We start from the raw sequence: 19359 nt of genomic DNA, 5'->3' as shown, positions 1-19359 counted from the left end.
GCTTTTCTGTACACAAATTTTACTATTCTTAATTGTGTCACCAAGGGCACCATCAAAAGAGCTGTGAGCACCTGATTAAGCTAAATACAGTCATTGACAGTGCATTAGCCTTCCCTTTTGTGCTGTGCTGTTTATCTTGTTTCTGTGGCATATGGGGTGGGAGTTGAGAAAAACCAGTGAATCCTTTATATAATAAGTGTGGTGGGGTTTGACTGCATTCACCATGGATCCCTACCAGAAGCAATGGGTTTTTAATTTTTTTTATTATTTTACACAAATACTTTCATTGTCCAACAATTATTAACCTCTATTCATAAAACAATGACCTGTTCTAGTTCAGGCTGCAGATGGCAGACGCTCTCTCAAGTGATGTTAGGATAAAACTTAATTTTCTGGGCCTTTGCTCAGTTATAGACAAGCACTGAAATTTCACTGGAGTGGTGTGCTGACTTAAAAGTGTGCTATTCTCTAGATCCTAATTCCTGCTATGAATATTTATATTTTTAAAAAATCTATGTTTTTATACATTGGATTTTAAGACTTATTGCATTTTCTTCTATGCCTATAAAGAAACCATCAGAGAGCATATCTTTATGGAATTAATCACCAAAAAAGTAAGACTCTCAGTCTCTGCCCTTAGGGAAAGGAGAATCTGAAATTTTTCTTACTGTTGAAAATAAATTAATAGCAGTTGGTGTTTTCAGTTCCCTGAAACATTCCCACAATGTGCTTTTGATAATGTTTGTAGTTATCACTGTTCCATGACAGCTGCTTGCACTGACTCACTAGGACTGTGGAAGGCTGTAGAAGCACTTGTTGATAGAATAATGTGGTTTTAGTCAAAGATTTATTTTTTAAAATAAAATTTATACTTGCAAGAAACTTGGGGTTGTTCAACCTGGAGAAGGCTCCAGAGAGGCCTTTCTGTGGCTTTTTAGTACTTGAAGGAGGCTTGTAAAAAAGGTGAGGACAAACACTCTAGCAGGATCTCTTGAGATAGGAGAAGGGGTGATGGTTTTAAATTAAAAATTGTAGATTTCAAATAGATATAAGGTAGAATTTTCCTACAAGGGTGGTGAGGCCCTGGCACAGGCTGCCCAGAGAAGCTGGGGCTCCCCCATCCCTGGGAGTGTCCCAGGCCAGGCTGGATGAGGCTCTGAGCAACCTGGGCTGGTGAAGGATGTTCCTGCTCTTTGCAGGGGTGTTGGACTGAATCACAGAGCCACAGGCATGGAACAGAAAGGACCTTGAAGATGTAGGTCCAGAGATAAAAGTGTGCAAAATACCAAGTGTGCAAAAAATAGCAATGTTCTTGGATGTGTTAAAAGGAAGGCAAAAATGAGAATGAAGGGAGAATGTGGATCTTGAGTCACTTGTTGAAAGAGATTTTAATCATCATACAGCTACGAACGTGAATTTGGGGATTTGCTGACATGCAAGGTTTTAGCACATTTGAGACAATGCTGTGTAGAATGCTGAATTTCATAATTGGAGAGGAAATATAATTTACCAGACAGTAAAACAACTCTTGAATACAGAAATATGTGAGATTTTCAAGATTGATTGCCATCTTCTTGCTTAATCTGTGACAGATAAGTAAGAAACTGCATATATAAACAAAAGTTGCCTTACAATGTAAATTGGATTCTCTAGAGGGGCCATGGTGATGGTCATAACTCCAGTCAAGAAATTGTTACTGTGTTTTTATCACTTTGTAGCCACTGACCATGTGATTATATTATGGTGGTCTTAATCATTCTGTCATTGATTTTAAAAAGCTCAGGAGTGTTGCAGCTATCTGCTTCAAAAGATGTTCAAATAGGGGTATTTAATAGAAGGAAAATGTAATGGTTTTAATATTTTGTCTTCCAAAAATAAAAAAATAGTCAATTTCTCTGAAGTTGCTGCTGGCAGCTTTAGGAGCATTTTTTCCATCTGTTTGAGATAATTTCTATAATCATAACCACATCTTAGGCACTTCCCATTTCTAGCTTAAAATTAGCACTTTAAAGAAATCTAAGTGCTGCTCTAATTTTTGCCTCAGGGTGTAAGTTGTCCTCATTAGTGTCTTACAGTAATGCTTACAGTGCTCGTTGACTTCTAGGCATCTGATTCAGATTTACTTCTCTTTATTATCAATATCTAATCTAGATTTATTATGCTTATTTAATCAGAAGAAAAAAGAGGGATGTTCTTGAAGTGCAATTTCACATGTAACCAGCAAAAAGACTCTTTCATTGAGGCCACACTAAAAAAAAAAATTGGTATATCCTCAAGAGAGAGAAGCAAAAGTACAAATTTAGGTGTGTAGAGCTTGTATCCTAATGCCCTCATATCTTTTCTGTCATACAACTCCCTAGTGAGTTTCTGCTTTGTTTTGGTCTTTTTAACTATTTTATTTATCTACTAAGGGAGCAAGGGTAAAGAATTAAATCTGTACACATGCAAGGAGAAATACAGTTTTAACAGGACCTTCTCAAGAGGAAAAAACAAGCCTGTTTTGGAAAATGTATTTCTTTATGTAGATAAACAAAGATGAGAGATGAATAACATTGTTACTGTGTCTGTATTGGCAAGTATATCAGCTCCTAGTCCCTAACTTTGCTGTTACACATTGAAAAACAGTGCAAAAACCTCTTGAAATTTTGGATATTCAAAGCTTTGAAATAAGGTTTATGTAGGAAGAGGAAGTCTTTTATGCTAACTTTTTTTTTTCCAAGTACTGTGGCTTTTAAAGCAAGTTGTTGGTATCTTATTAGAAGGATTATTTATTCCCTTGACTCTCTTTTAGGGAGCAATACAAACACTTGAACAGATTAACAGTTCTTTGGAAGTAGTAATACTCAGCAGAATGTCATTTTAGAGGTGTTTTTCATATAATAACCTTTTAATGCTGTTTTGAGTGGTTCCATTCAGAATTTTGGCTAATTCTTGCATTCATTGATTTGAAAAATTAAATATTTGTCAAGAACTTCCCGACTAAAACTTCCTTTTACTTAAAAAACAAACCAAATTATTTCTGGCAAGCTGCTTTTCCTGCAAAGGACGCACACCCTGACCTTTATGCAGCAGGTTGCAGCATTTCTGAAAGTCTCTCTGGTTCTGCCTGGTATTACCAGCACTGTAAACACAGTTATTCCCTGTAACTTCTCATTCCTACTCTCAGGCTGTAATATTTTATTCTTCATAAAGTATTGAAAAATGTGAAGTGGACATTGCGTGCTGTTAAAAAAAAAAAAACAGCCCAAAATGTCACTTCTTTGTCAGACAAAACCAAATTATTTTTTTGTTAGCAGTCCCAATTTTGCTTTTAGAGTGCTGGCAAGACAAGTGTGAGCCTTGAGGGTGTTAACCCTGTGCATGAGAACCTGGGTGACACTGGATGCCGTTTGTTCATCAGAGAGCCAGGGGAGGGTTTGGCTCACACAGGGGATGGTGAGGCACATCCTGCCCGGGCTGCAAACAATCAGCAGCCACAGGAAACTGCTCTGCACCAGCTCTGAAGGACGACAGAGCTTGTTTGAAAGCCAGGCTGAAGCAGTCTGGCTGGGGCATTGTCTCAGCTGGGCTTGCACATCTGGGAAGCAGGTTTGTGTTGCACAAGGTCCTTGCCAAGCTGGTAGGGGCTGGGTGTGTCTGACTTTGTCTCTTGAGAAAGCCAAGCTTTTATTTTGCAAGCGACGTGCTTTATTTCTGAAAGTTTTCAGTCTATTTGGTTGTTCATTGGTTTTTTGTTGATTTGGTTTGGGTTTTTTTTCCAGGAGGGCCAAACATCTGGGCCATCACCTCCGAAGAGCGGGCCAAGCATGACAAGCAGTTCGATAGCCTTAAACCCACAGGAGGTTTCATTACAGGTTGGTCTGAGGCTCTGCTTTACACATTAACTTCTGTGTACACATACCTATCTCTGCAGAACACTTTGAGAACTGCATCCTATTTCTAGCCCTTTGTTGTGTGACTAATCACCATATTCTTCAGGCAAACAGCCACAGGTTATTAGTAAACTTAACAAGCTTTCCTCTCAAGTCTGGCATGGGAATGCTGTTCTGTTTAACCCTGTCACTTCTGCAGCCACCAGCTGTGTGCTGCCATTCTGTCTACTTTGAGAAACCAGAGAAGATCAGGTGAAATCTGTGCTCACATGGGAGGCTGCCAGGGAGCACTTCCAGTGGCTGTTCTGGCAGGTGACACCAAACACAGCAGAAGTGGCTCTCCTCAGTGTGAGGAGAGAATGCTGTGCTGTTAGACATCTTTGTTTGGCAGGAGGAGGCAGGCAGAGGGATGCTGACAGCTTGTCCTTATTAGCAACTGCTTGAAATTTGGGCCATTGGGCCTTCAGCAGGGACTGGGTGGACTAATGGCATTTTGCAGGGGCCTGCTGTCAGTTCCACTTGCATTCAGCTGTGTCTCCTCTGAAACAATTGGGTCACGTTGCTATGCACCTCACAATTTGGAGGCTTTAAATCTAAAATCTGTTTTTGATATCAAGACCCAATTTCATTGGCAAAGATGTCTTAATTTAAGAATGCCTCATTCTTGGTGGGTGGCTGGGCACTAAGGACCAGCCCTGATGGCTCCTACCTTCCCAGCTATCCAGTAATGCCCTGTCTAGTTCCTCTACTGGCCCTGTTTTTCCTCTTTTGGGGCTGGAAAAGACTGAGGAGAGAGTGGAAAGTTGTCTGTTTGGAGCATGCTAAGTGGCACTTAACTCCTGCTTGGCCAAACAGCACTGGGAGGTTGGTGTTTGCCTCCAGCTGGAAACTGTGCAGTGCCAGGAACTACCCTCAGGCCACATCTGGGCTCTTACCTGCATCTACATCTGCAGGCTTTGTTATTTATTTGGCAAATGCTTGAAATAAAAGCTTGTGTATGAATATAAGAGAGAGCTGAAAGACTAATTTGAAGTCTTAGCTTTAAGCATCTGTAATTCACTCAGATGTAGGCATAAACACTACTGTCCTTGCTTTGTATGTGTGCCAACTGATGTGGGACTTGGTATGGGATTGCACAACAGTTCCCACTCCCTTCCTGGAGTACTGTAGTCGTGGGTGTTCTCTGACAGAAAAGAAAATTACTTAGAAAATGGTGTTTTCCTAGTTTTTCTAGAGACACAATGCTGGCTCAAGTTAGATGGGATAGAGAAGAAAAGAAACAGCATTCTCATCTTTCCTGCATAAGTAATTTGGGCAGGACTAAATTTTCAGTCATTCTTTAATTCATGCATCTTTTAAGATGTTGGCAGCCATTGATTTGTGACCTGTTAAAGTTTTTATAGCTATCTGAAATCACTTCGCAGAGCAAAGATTGGGAATTATGGAATACATGGGTGTCTGATAATCACTGTCACCAGTGTTAAAAGATGGGGAAAAAGCCCTGGAAAGCTTGGCATCCAGCATGGGGGTTTCTTTCAAAAACCTAATCTCCCAAGAGTGTGCTGAGCTCTTCAAAAATCTGTCTCTGGTATAAAAGTCTGTGTTTTTTTCTTTGTTTATCACAGGTGATCAAGCACGTACCTTTTTTTTGCAATCAGGTCTGCCATCTTCAATCCTTGCTCAAATATGGTAAGATATTCTTTATTGTTTGTTTTTTCTAAAATAGGAAATTCATAGTGTTCAAATGCTACCTTTGCTGTGTTGTATTTCACAGGGGCTTTCAGTAGTCAAGTTAGAAAGTGTTGTCTGAATCATTGTTTTAATTTTATTAAATATAGAGGAAGGTTTCAGCCCATATGTGTACTAACAATTAATTAAAACTCAGTAATTTTTACATCTGTCTAATGATGTTATTTCAAATTGGATCATGCTGAATGCAACATTTTTAAACTATATTGAGGGCTTGAAGTACACAAAGTAGAAGACAAGAAAAAAATCTAAAGTCACAAAAAAAGTAGGACAGTTTTGATATGCGAGTTACCAAGCAATGCTGTAATACAGGAACTGAAAAAAGTGCTGTTCCTTACAGCATAGATGTGGTGAGTGCAACACTTGAAATGTTTTCTTCTCTGTAACCCCTCAGTCCTCACTAGAATCCTGTGCTCAGTTTGGGGTGTGTGTGCTAAAAGACACATACTGGAGGCTCATAATAATTAAGAACAACTTTAAGAAAAAGTGTTAAAGCAAGTAACTAAGTGCAAGCCACATAGGATCATGGAGTTGTTAAGGTTAGAAAAGTGTTCTAGGGTCATCAAGCCCAACCAGCATCACCACCATGTTCACCATTAAACCTCAGTGCCTAGAAAAGAGGGGCAGGGAGATTTTTCTGTGGGGCCTTGGGGTTTTGTACTGAGCAGTAACAGAATCAAAGGAAAAAGGAAGCTTAACATTAGTCTGTTTTTTTTTTCTCCTAATTTTATTTACATTCTTGTGCCTGGTCAATGCATGCTTAAATGTTAATAAAATTTCATATTACCTGTCTGACCAGAAATGTTGAGGTTATGTATGCACTGTTGCCTGTATTTCCTGTTGTATTTATTTGGAGAACTGTCAGAAGGAAGACAGTGTGAGTATCAGGCTTAGAATACCTCACCACTGGGAAGTTAATTCACCACTGTGAATTAATGAAGTTTTCATAGCAGTGTATGGTGCCTTTAGGAGGTTTCTGCATCCTCCTGCATCTTGTTCCAGATTCTTGCATTAATTCCTTACCTTACCAAGGATTAATTTAAAATAATTATTCTGGCTGGGAGCATAAAGTAAAGCATAGCACGAGGCTTGCAGCAGAGGCAACAAGTGTATCCACTGTGCAGGAGACTTCTGCTTTCCCAAAAGCTTTCCTGCTTTCTTGGGAATTACATGTTTAATATATAGCAACCTCAAAACTGAACTCTGCAGAATTGGGTACTCAAACTTTGAGAACAAAGGTAAGAAAGTTATCAAAAGTTGAAAATTTACTTTGCAATAAGTTTCTTGTTTTCCTGTGCAAAAACAGTAAATAGGCTGTTTTTGCACAGGAATAGTAGGAAAGCCTCTCACCAAATGTTATATTTCTGTTCCTTCTCTAATTTTATTTTGTTTTGTTTTAAGGACGCTCTCGGACCTGAACAAGGATGGAAAAATGGATCAACTGGAGTTCTCTATAGCTATGAAACTCATCAAGCTGAAATTGCAAGGACAGCACTTGCCTTCAGTTCTCCCTCCTGTCATGAAACAAACTCCAGTGTTTTCACCACTAATGTCAGCTCGTTTTGGTACTTATGAATATATAATTACTTAGTGTTCAGAGGTAAAAAAACCCACAGTTAATTGCAGCCAAATAAAAGCATTAATCTGACCATGAAAGTTTAGTGAATCAGTGTGAAAGAAGAAAAAAGGATATTCTGATTTAGGAAATTCACCAGGTCACTTTCTTGATATTTTTGAAAATTTTATTATTTGAAGACTTTTAATAGAGAAAAACTTTTATTCAGTTTTGACAAGAGGGCCACTCACATCTGCCATCTGCCTTGCAGGCTCTCATTTTGTACTGGTGGTCTTTTTTTTTCTTCATCCTACTCAGTCATCTATTTATATGTGGGGGTTTTAAAGTTAAATTTAGTCAAAGGTCAGAGTTTTGGTAGAACAGGTGTTTTGCATATTTTTTCAAAGTGAATCAGACTGTTTTGGTTACATGATTAACTGAATAGAATTGCTTTGACTCTTTTTTTTTTTTTGGTAGTGTTTGGGGATTCAGTGCATGCTTGTTATTGTGTTATTTTATAGCACAAAATATCCACAATGACTTGGGCTGGATTACAAAATATGTGCACACTTCTATGCTGAAGTTAAATGTATGCATATATTAATTACATACATGCTTCAAAATGTCTGCCCATCACCAAATCTCGCGTGTTTGGGTACAAGGGCATGCATTTAGAGGGAGCTGTGGTTGGCATACAGTTACCTCTATAACTTCCATCATCTCACCAGCACTGTTGTGTTCCACAAGGTGCAGCCAGTAATTCAAGTGCCCTAATTTGCCTCAGGCAGCTGCCTCTAGAAACCCTTTGCTAAGCATGGGTCCTAATAAGGGCTTTTCACCCCTGTGGATTCTTCCAAGGCTGATGGTTGGAAGAGAGTTAGTTCAGAAACAGCAGCAGCTTTTCCCTGTGGAGGATTGTCACAGCTTTTGAGGTTGTAATTCTCTCTCAGGGGCCAGGCTTGTTGAAGAAATAGGTATAGCTGCAATTATAGAAAACCAGATCATAATCTGTTGTGAAAATAGTAGCTAAGCTTACCTTGAGAATGAATTTGCTTGTCAAGATTTTTCTTTTTAAATTCCTGTTCTTCAGTGTGTTTTCCCCTGTGAGCTGTCTTGCCTAAATTTAGAGACCAAGTAAATATTACATATGAGCATCTATTTTACCTCATTGTATTCCAGACACCAGTTGCTTTGTGTAGTTTTGACCCACATAAGGGACCCAGTTTCTTGCTGAAGCCTCTGCCGTGTTAAAGCCTGAATTATTGGATTTTGCTCTAGGAATGGGTAGCATGCCAAATCTGTCCATGCCCACGTCTGTGTCTGCGATCGCACCGTTAGCTCCCATGGCTCTGACCTCCATGACTTCCATTCCTCCCCTGGTTATCTCTGCTCCCCTGGTGCCTTCTGTCAGTACCTCCTCATTGCCAAATGGAACATCCAGCCTTCTGCAGCCTTTATCTGTTCCTTTCTCTTCAAGTAAGTATAGCACAGTCCAGTACTTGCTCTCAGAATTGTGAATCTTATTTTCTCTGTGGCTAATTTCAGACAGGAGTCCTAACACATGCATGAGAGTTAAAACAAACAAACAAACAAACAAAAAACCCAGAAAACCCTACAAATGGTTTTTCTCCAAAGTTCACATTTGTTAATTCTGTTCTAACTAGTTAATCATAACAACAAGACACTGATTAGTTTTTCTTACTTCTGTCAAAGTGAATGTTGATTATGAAGCATTATCTTATACGCAGTTGCTTTACAGTTCTGGGGTTGATTTTTTGTTTCTTCTTCTTCCAGCACTGCCTCATACTGGTTCTTTAGGCCCCATGGCAGGAGGATTTGGTGGTTCCAGTATGCAGAAGGCACAGTCACTAATTGATTTAGGATCTAGCAGGTATGGAAGTTAAGTTTAAAACTGTTGTATCTTACACTAAAGTAGTTTACCTTCCAAAACTTACAGAGCATTTCTGTTCTCAAAGTACATTTGTTAAAAATTAGTTGCTATAATATGACCTGTCAAGTATAAAAACAGATTTTGTTTTTATATGCACAGGAAGTAATTTTCAGTAAATTGACAAAATATCCAAAGTAGGTGAGGACGTCAGATGAGCAGTGCCAAAAAGAAGGGAATGTACCTCATTAGTAAAGAGAAACAAGCCTTGCTAAGTGGTTATAAAAGCAATGTTTGTGCATTATGTGCTCATTCATTATAGAGGGCACCATGCTGTCAGCAGGCATGTTAGAATAGGATTTTTTTATCAATATTCATCTGTGAATTTGCTTTATGAATAATAGAAGATTATGGATCTTTATAATCAGCTGCTCTGGTTCACTGATTTTAGGGCTTTGCCATAGAGGGACTTACACAAGCCCAGTCCCTCACTATGTGTATCTGACTGGGCATCCAGGGGTGTCTCCCAGGATGGTCCTGAGGGCACCTCCACCCCAGCTCAGTTCCATGAGTGACTCAGAGGCTCTTGCACCTCCCTGCTGCCTGTTCAGGGCATGTGGGGTGCATGGGTGCATGATCTGGGCTCCTCACACACCTGATGTCAGCAGATGTCCTGTAAGGTGACTCTAGGCATGGCATGCGCCTGGAACCATCTTTTTGTTTTGTAGTTGGTTGTCTTTTTTGAATTGGAAAACTTTCTGTTGCTGGTGCTGTACAAAGGAGCCCTTGTCCAGTTATTGTGGGCAGCATTGTTACCATCATGTTGTCTCATCCATGCAGGGGATGTCAATCCAGCATTGTGCTGGAGAGGCTTTGTTTCTGTCAGCATTCTCAATTGCCTTGGATAGCACTTCAAAGAGTTTGGTTTTTTTACTTGACAGAGCAGGGGATCACCTTAAACAAGGCAGGCTGAATTCAGCTCTCCTGAGTTTGTCTGATTTTCAGAGATGGGACACTGAAAATGCTGGGAGTTTAGATGGAAGTTTGATGTGTATCTAAACCCTCCATCAGCACTATTCTGCAGAAACTGACTGAGTTGGAGAAGCTCCATTCAGCATGTCATTGTCGCAGAAAGAAGAGGTAGAGCTGGAATATGGTGATTAAAGCAGCTTTAGAAGCTGCTTTTGGTTATGAGTTCATCAGATCCATTTTTATTCTCATGTTTATTCATTAACATGCCTCTTAAAATTACTTAAACAATGACCCAACACTCTTGAGATAGTGGAGGTGTTTTCCTGGGGTTTCCTCTACTATTATTCTGCAGTGGTAGAAGGATCAATTATGTGCATTAGTGCCTGTGATACCAAAGGAAAATTATTTTCTAATCCACATGTTGTTTCCTTACAAATATATCCCTACTTTGGCTGTAAAATTCCATATTTGTGACAAAATTATTTATAGCAAGTTAGCAGAGGTAGAACTTTGTGGAAGTTGTTTCATGTTACTGGAAGTTTCTGTGTATCTTCTGTTCCAATGCCTCTTTTTTAAACCAAATGATTTAGAGTTATTTCTTTATCTCTTTTTCTCTTTTGGTTTTCTTTTAATATTTGGTTGGTTGGTTTGGTTTGGTTTTTTTTTGCATTGTTTTGTTTTGAAATTATATTGCAGTTCAAATTCTTCCTCTAGTGCATCACTAGCTGGGAATTCACCAAAGATTACATCCTCAGACTGGGCAGTTCCTCAGGCCTCCAGATTAAAATACAGACAGAAATTTAACAGTCTTGATAAAAGCATGAGTGGATATTTATCAGGTGAGTATGACTTTTGGTATGGGCTGGGAAAACCAGAGTGTTTCCTGCCTCTGAACATCACAGGCTGAGGGATGGAAGCCCAGCTTGGGATTTGACTTACATGTGAAATAAAAGCTGAAATGTTGGTGTTCAGACCTGTGCAGGAGAGAGTGGATTTCAGCCAGCCAAGGAATGGAAATAACCATCAGTTCATTGACTTGGGCTTTGTGTTAGACCTGGAGGGGCCAAACACCCTGGGGAAGCTACAGTACAGCAGCTGTAGTAGGGAAGAGGAGAAACCTGGAGTGGTGGGACCTGACTGGAGGAGCCTGAGAACCACAAGGCTGTGGAGTTCGGCTCTGTAAAGTCAGCAGGCATTTTTCAAACATCACTCTTTGGACTGAGACTCCTTCTTGTGACACTGGGGGACATTCACCACCATTTTTGTGCCATGTACTCCTGTATCAGTCAATGCTCAGATACTTGGGCTTTATCTTTTGAAAGAAAGCAGCTTGGGAAAGACACTGTAGAACTGCAGCCACTGCTTGGAATTTTTCCAAAGTAATTTAAGAGAGTCCTTGTTGATTTCCAGTGACATCTGTGCTGGGCCACAGCATTATGGTGGCTTCAAAAGACTTCATACCAAGTTAATACAAGAGGAGAGCTTTACAAAAGTTTTTACAAAATGGGATTCCTCAGTGTAGTGCAGCGAGTAGAGAGTGCTCAGAGAGCAGTCAGGAGGTGCAAAGTCACTATGTTTTGTGTCTGCATTACATTTCCCATTTTGAATGGGTACTCTGCCTCAGTTCCCTTGCCTACAAAAGAGCAGGACAATTATTTCTTTAAGGAAAGGATATCAATGTTTTAATCTTGTTCAGTCAATTTTGGACTGAAGGTTTCCTCCACCTGCCTGGAAATGTATCAGATTCTTTGCTGCCAAGGAAAGCTCTCCAGGTGATAGCTCAAGGTTTAGACAGTCAGCAGTGCTTTTGTGACAGCTGTGGGGATTACCATAAATACCCATTTTTCATGTCAGCTTTTCTGTTAGGTGCTCTGGGTGGAAAAAGGTACAGGAGAATACTTGCATCTTCATTGTGTTCAGGTTATAATGCCTGTTGTTAAGCTTGGAAGTAAAACCAACTGATGAAAAGGGATTTGATTAATATTAAAAATAAACATGCCCCAGTTCATGACCCATTTTTTGCCTCATGTGAACCTTTTAATGTTTATTTTAATAAAAATCTTTCACACTTTCACTAAGGATTTCAAGCAAGGAATGCCCTTCTGCAATCAAATCTTTCACAGACTCAGCTGGCTACTATTTGGTGAGTTTAGTTACTGATGCAATGTCTTCATGGTGTTAAGAGAAGAAATGTACTTTATTAAATAAATGATAAAGAGATACCACAGATCTAAAATCATAAACAGAAGCTGAGCTGCTAGTTAAACTAAGTTTGTTCACTAGTTGCATTTCTAAAAGACACCTTGAGATAATTCAGTTTTTCATTCTTTGTGTGTGTTTGTTAAACTCTGTGTAATAGAGATGCTAACTTCAATTTCTGACCCAGGGATGCTCTCGCTGAGCTGAGGGCTTCTTCCTTTCAAAAACGGGATTCTGAAATCTAGGTTGTTAGTTTTAAAGTATGGAGGAAGATTAAAAATTAAGTAACCCTTCAGTTTTTTTGAGTTTTACTGCAGTTTCCATAAAGATATCTGCATATTACACGTTTTTTAAGACTTGCCTTTCTTGTGCTGATGAAAGTGGAGAGAGTCGTCTGAAGGCTTGCATGATCTGCTCTGCTAGACATGGCAGCTTAGGTCACACTGGCCCAGCAGAATTCACAACAGCTTTACATCTCCTATTGAGTTCCCTTTCCTCTTCCTCTGCCCCAGGACAGTCATTTGTGTCTCTGGCAGCAGCAAAGCTCAGCTTGTTTGGTTTCATGCTGTGAAGATAAATGTGGGCTGTGGGGTTGTATTGCTCCTCTCTGGAGTCTGGGGGGATAAATCAGGTGTGCAGTGGCTCTTTTCCTTCTGGGTGTGTATCCTGAAGGTATCAGTAGCCAATGCAAGGAGCTCTGTGTTCCCCTGTAGAGAGAAATAACAGCCCAAATTTCAGTTTTGCCCTAAGACATTACCAGTATTTCTACTGAGTGCTTGTTAGTGGTAATTACTGAAATAATGGTGCTGTTACGTGTGAGTAGTGCTGGTGTGTGAACTTAACAAAATTTCATCATCTCCTGCTTTTGTTTTTCACTGGTGTGTGTGTGTGTGATGGGGTTGGGTTTTTTTTTTTGTGTTTGTTTTGTTGTTTCCTTTTTGTTTTTCATAGGGTTTTTTTAACTGCTTTTTAAATGAACTGTGTTTTTACTAAGCATTTTGCTTTCGTACAGTCTAAGGACACATTTCAGCAATTCTATCTCTATAGACAGTTCTTTGAGAGAGGCTCCTGCTTTCTTGCATTTCACTGGTTTCACACAAACACACACACCCCACCAGCCCCCCCCAGTTTGTGGGAAACATTTTGTAGGCTCATATGATCTCCTGCTCCTTAGAGGGGGTAGCTGATCCTTTTCCTATCCACTGCAAGTTACTCTGCACCAACTCATGTCTTCCCTGCACTGTCAAGGAGACACAAGGGGAAAAAAGAATTCTATGCAAAGCTCCCTCTTGTAGAGTTTTATGTAATTTTATGTAATGTTTTCTTTGGCTTCAAAAAAATAATTGAAAAAGTGGTTTCTAGCATTTTGAACAGGTTAAGAACAGCCCTGGTTTCACTTTCCAGCTCTTCTATTTGTGATGCAATAAAACAAGAGATACTTCTTACTTTCAGTGTTCTATGGAAATGTTGGAGGATTGGGTTTGTTCAGGCTGAAGAAGAGAGTGTTTCAGTGAAGCTGAAAAGAAAGTTGCACCTGAAAATAGCCAAAGAAAGATGGAGAGAGTTTATTTACAAGGGCCTGTAGAGACAGGACAAGGGGGAATGGCTTCAAACTGAAGGGGAGAGCAGGTTTAGATTGGATATTAGGAAGAAATTCTTTACTGTAAGGATGATGAGGCACTGGAACAGGCTGCCCAGAGAAGCTGTGGATTCCCTATCCCTGGAAGTGTTCATGGCCAAGTTGGATGGAGGTTGGAGCAACCTGGGCTAGTGGAAGGTGTCCCTGCCCATGGCAGGGCGTTGGAACTGGATGATCTTTAAGGTCCCTTCCAACCCAAACCACTCCGTGATTCCATTATCTGAATAACAGTACATGATTAAACCAAATAATATCTCCCTTCATCAATTATTTATGTTATTAATTGTAAGAATTTTTACCAAAACATTCCACAGGAATTGTCAGTTTTAAAAATTGTTTTTCCACAGTGCCTTGTTACAGCTGTAACTTGTGAGTGATTGTGATGTTTGGTTCTAATTGGTGCTGCTGCTGAGCCCCTGCAGGTCCCTGGCTGATATAGATGCTGAACCCCTGCAGGTCCCTGGCTGATATAGATGGAGATGGGCAGCTGAGGGCTGATGAGTTTGTCTTGGCTATGCACCTCACAGACATGGCCAAAGCTGGGCAGCCACTGCCCCTGACTCTGCCCCTTGAGCTGGTGCCACCTTCTTTCAGGTAATCCCTGGGGGCAGTGAAATGTAATGTATTTAACACAACTGCGCTGTTTCTCTAACAATGGTGGGGTGGGGTTGTTTTCCCCTCCAGGAGTGGAAAATATGCTGAAAATATAAATGGAACTCTGCCATCTTACCAACCTGTGCAAGAGGAGGAGCCACAGAAAAAACAGCCAGGTAAAAAACAGGGTTCATGTTCTTAATGTATGGGGCTGGTTTTGAAGGGCACTGAAACCTTTAGGAAGTGGAAGAAGGAATGCAGTCCGTGGAGGGCTTCATTTCAGGAGCTAGATCCCTTTTAATTTGGATGGTAGGAAGGTTGTTGAGTGGATGTAGCCAGCCTGTTTCATCCAATAGAATTGAGAAGGCAGTGACAAGGGGCTATTTTTAGCTGTAGGAGAGGAAAAGTGTGCTGATTAATAATGTATTCTGGAAAATAAACCCTTCATGGCCAGACACTGCTGTGCTACTGCAAATATTTTTTTCATTTGAAAGTTCCTGGCATTACTGGCCATTCTGAAACCAGGGGGGTCCAGTGTAGTTCAGTTCTGTGCAAACTGGAAGCAGTTTGGACATAACATAAATTCTGTTACTGACAATGTTACAGGGACACTGCAAGACAGAACTTGCCTCTCGTTTTGGAAGGGTGGTTGCTGGGGCCTAAACCATTCCTTTGTGTCTCTTTTATCCTTGTGTGCAGTAATTGAGCTTGATCCTGTTTTGGTTACTCATAGTTTTAGCTCCAGGAACTCTTACAGGGAGCACTCTTAAAAACTAAGCTCTTTATCCATGTGTTAATGTTTCCTGCACATTGGAAAACCTTTCTAACAGCAGAGAGTTTTCTCCTAGCTTATAAAAGCTGTTCTTTTATGTTTTCCTCTAGCATTCTTTCTTCTTTCATTCTTTAGAGTGAAAGGCTTTCCTGTAACATGCAAGTCATTTTCGTGGTCATTTTTAAACTGGAGCTTTTTCTTCTTTTATTTTTTTTCCCTCAGTTGGAATATACTTAGGAAAATTTAGAGGTATTTTTGAAGAGAAAAATAAAAATAATACTTTAACAAATGGAAGATGCTTACATCATCCATGACTGAACAACCTGAGCTTGCCAAGAAATTTCTATCTTTAGTGGCATAACTGAGGTCCTTGTTTGAGAGCGCTGTTTTGCACAGGGCAGAAATAACAACCTTTCCTTCTTTTAGTGACATTTGAGGACAAAAGGAAAGCCAACTATGAGAGGGGAAATATGGAGCTGGAAAAACGCCGACAGGTCCTGCTGGAGCAGCAGCAGAGAGAGGCTGAAAGGAAGGCTCAGAAGGAACGGGAAGAGCAGGAGCGAAGAGAGAGGGAACGCCAGGAGCAGGAGCGGAAGAGGCAGCTGGAAATGGAGAGGCAGCTGGAGAGACAACGAGAGCTGGAGAGACAAAGGGAAGAAGAAAGGAGGAAAGAAATAGAAAGGCGGGAGGTTGTTTTCTTAACATTGCTCTTTAATGCTCCAAAGAATGTGTGTGTGCATACAGCATCCAGAGTTTGAGTGCTGCCTTTGGCTCTGTCTCCTGGCCTGGCTGATGCCAGGTTGTCTTGGAGAGAGAACACAATTTGTTATAAATATTGGTATAGGTTAAAGATTTTCAGATACTTCATAGGAGAGATGAGATTTTCTTGGGCATATTTTTTGCATTTTTGCAAAAAATTTGTATTCCAAACAAGACCCTACTGAATTCATAATTGATAACATTTTGACAATTGAGCTTGAGACAAATTTGCTTCTACTTGGTGTCTCAGTGCATGCATCACACTTCCATATTTTATGTAGTTCTGTGAAATACTGCTTATAACCTCCTTTGAGTATCTGTCAGTGTGCTGTTTTATGGGCAATATTCCAAGCTGCAAAGGCTTTCTGAATTATGAAGCTTTTTTTCATCCAGAGTCAGGAGTGTGGCACGAAGAATCTTGTAGGATCACTTCCTGTGCTCTTTGATGCTGAAGTGTAGAAGAGCACTTTAGAGAAGACATTATGTTGTGTTGCTATTGTGATGTTTAGAAATAGAGCACATTACATTAAATCATGCTCTCTGAGTTCTGCATCTCCACTGTAATTTAAGGTAATGCAACTTTTCCTCAGGCAGCAAAGCAGGAGCTCGAGCGCCAGAGACGACTGGAATGGGAGAGAATCCGTCGCCAAGAGCTTCTCAATCAGCGTAACAGGGAGCAAGAAGAAATTGTCAAGTTGACCTCTAAAAAGAAGAGCCTTAATCTTGAATTAGAAGCCTTGGTAAGACAGGAATTTCACCACATATGCTGAATATACAGTATTTTAAATTATACAAATATTATTCCTGCATTAATGGCCCACTAGGAGTTCCATTCTGTTTTGGATAATGAATCCAAAGCAGGTATTTTGGGTTGTTTTAGAGAACTGGTGGTAAACTAACCTGCCCACAGGCTTAGAAAAGGGATTTTTGCCAAATGTGGTAATCTGTCTCTGCTTTCTTTCTAGACTGACAAACATCAGCAGATCTCAGGCAGGTTGCAGGATATCCGTAGCAAAAAGCAAATGCGAAAAACTGAGCTGGAGGCTTTGGATAGGAAATATGATCAAGGAATCATGGAAGTCAAGCAACTACAGCAACAGCTGGAGGTGTGTAACTTTGTTAAGCTTACGGTTTCTTTTACCGTGTTCTGTGTTTCCCTAATGCTGTTGAAAATGCAACTCCATAGGGAGGAATATGCAGTCAGTTGGATTGCAGTGGAGAGAGGAAATAGGCAAGACTATCAGCATTGCAGAGGCCTTTAGTTTTGTCTGTGGTGTTAAACAATTGATTATACGTATTAAAATGAGCTGAGAGTTCAGTAACAGTTGTGAAAACCTCAGCTATTCTTTTGTGGACTGATAGTAGAGACTTCTCTTTAATTTTGAATTCTTCTATGGCTCCAGACTCAGATGTTTTTGAGGAATGTTGTCCTGTGTTCAGACCAAGTTGGTGTTTAGGTTGAATTACCTTGCTGCTCTTTTATCTTTTTTTTCCTATTTGAGTAACAAGGCATTAATTATTTCTAATCCCCTGACTAAATTATCCTCTGCCATATTTTTATGTGATATTTCTGCTCATCAGGGAAACTTCTTTTCATGTTGTTACTGTTTTATATTAGGCTTGGAGCAGTCACCTTAAGTGGTCTTGTGATAGTACTTACACTTCAAGCATGTTTGTTAAATATTTTTCCATCTGTGTTAATGATTTGGGGTCAAAGTCTTTCAATTGTAATATTATTTCTATTAAGAGTATAGAAATAATTTTTTTCTTTATCCAGTAGTAACAACTTGCATCCCTGTTTCATTAACATGAGTTGAAGCTATGTTTGAAAAGTCTCTCAGTTTTACTTAATGATTCATAAACAATATTAAAATTTTGTTATGTTCTCTTCAACATCTACAGGATTATCAGAATAAACTAATCTATTTGGTTCCTGAAAAGCAGTTGTTAAATGAAAGGATAAAAAATGCTCAACTTGAAAACACTCAGAGTAAGTGCCTGCACATGAGTTCTGTTCTTGATTGCCTTGCTGAGTTCTCATCCTTTGTAATCAAAGCTGAAGGGTACAGAGGTGTTAATAACACCTTCACTTCTACATCTTCCCAGTTTAGTGCCATTATCTCATCTGCATTCCATTATCTCCTTCATGTTCCAAATAAGGGACAAACAAACACATTTCGGCAAGAAAGCACAGATTTTGCTTAAAACTTTATTTATACAGGCTATGTAGCTCACAGATACTATCACAATTTGTCCTTTTTTTGGTAGTCTAAACTCAGAGGAATTAATTTGAGTAAAGTTTGGTCTTTGTTTCAAATTACACTGGAAGTCTCTGTCTAGAGAAACTTGGTATGAAATGTTCTGATATAAAAAAAACCAACAACTTGCAAGTTATTCTGTATGTATTGTATGTAATGCCCATGTGCCTTAGTTCAGTGTTGGGGATATTTCTTCCTTGTGCTGTATATAAATAGAAAGGTAAATCAAGGAATTTTTGTGAGGAAGGAGGTTTGGATTGTGTATGCAATAGGAAAATAACAAACAATGATTAAAAACTCGGGAAAAAAATTTAAAAACCCCAGAAACATAAGTAAAATTGCATGTCTTTCCTTATGCAGGTACAGGAGTTGATTCAGTGCACAAGAAGTCCCAAGAAAAGGAAGAATTATGCCAAAGACTTAAGGAACAACTAGATGCCCTTGAGAAGGAAACTGCTTCTAAACTTGCTGAAATGGATGAGTTTAACAGTCAGCTTAAGGTACCTGCATTATCCAAATATCCTACACTTGTGAGCACTGTATTTTATTTCTCCATCCAGTCATAAAGATTGGTGCCACTTTCACCAGGCTTCCACCAATTTCAGTGTCAAATAAGAATTATCAAAAGTCTTGGAGTAAATAACACAATACAAATGCAAACGTGTTGCTAATGTACTAAAATATGAGTCTCTTGCTAACTATTGCTTTGCATGACTCAGCTATTGCTCCCTCTCACCTTTTGCCTTCTAGAACTCATTTTAATTTAGAGTTTCTCAGGCCCTTGCACATTCTGTTCTTACAGTATGAGGTCATATTTGCTGCTATTTTTGAATTGTGTACTGAACACTTGACTTTTGTTGATAGACCTGTGTGGTTTCACAGTACACTGTGCAAGGTCTGGTGGCAGATTTTGGGTACAAGCCTAAAAGTAACTGTAGGCCACTTATTTGTTAATATTTGTTAATTTTTTGTAAGCTAAGAGTTGTTGACTACTGGCTCTGAATTTTGTTTTTGAGGCAACTCTTGGCCAGCTGGAAAATTCAGGCAGCTCTCATAGGGTCGCACTCATCCATTTAACTTTATTTGCCAGCTTGCTCCAATG

The 19359-nt window shown here is 39.6% G+C and overlaps 1 protein-coding gene across 2 annotated transcripts in view; it reads left to right on the top strand.

Annotated features, from left to right (window-relative positions):
* ITSN2 (intersectin 2) overlaps positions 1-19359 on the top strand; it is an 80021-nt gene that overhangs the window by 26673 nt on the left and 33989 nt on the right. Inside the window, exons 3-16 of one of the 2 annotated variants that reach the window (XM_031066635.1) lie at positions 3762-3854; positions 5498-5561; positions 7023-7186; positions 8455-8652; positions 8971-9067; positions 10733-10875; positions 12116-12179; positions 14331-14468; positions 14559-14644; positions 15667-15929; positions 16590-16739; positions 16965-17105; positions 17902-17989; positions 18618-18757. In XM_031066635.1, coding sequence (XP_030922495.1) covers positions 3762-3854; positions 5498-5561; positions 7023-7186; positions 8455-8652; positions 8971-9067; positions 10733-10875; positions 12116-12179; positions 14331-14468; positions 14559-14644; positions 15667-15929; positions 16590-16739; positions 16965-17105; positions 17902-17989; positions 18618-18757 — 1829 coding nt within the window. The remainder of the gene's footprint in view (positions 1-3761; positions 3855-5497; positions 5562-7022; positions 7187-8454; positions 8653-8970; positions 9068-10732; positions 10876-12115; positions 12180-14330; positions 14469-14558; positions 14645-15666; positions 15930-16589; positions 16740-16964; positions 17106-17901; positions 17990-18617; positions 18758-19359) is intronic. The other variant, XM_031066634.1, reaches the window with a different exon arrangement.

This window comes from Geospiza fortis, unplaced genomic scaffold (genome assembly GCF_000277835.1).
Source record: "Geospiza fortis unplaced genomic scaffold, GeoFor_1.0 scaffold98, whole genome shotgun sequence".
Lineage (NCBI taxonomy): Eukaryota > Metazoa > Chordata > Aves > Passeriformes > Thraupidae > Geospiza > Geospiza fortis.
The sequence above is the reverse complement of the archived record's forward strand: the minus strand, read 5'-3'. Positions and strand labels throughout refer to the sequence as shown.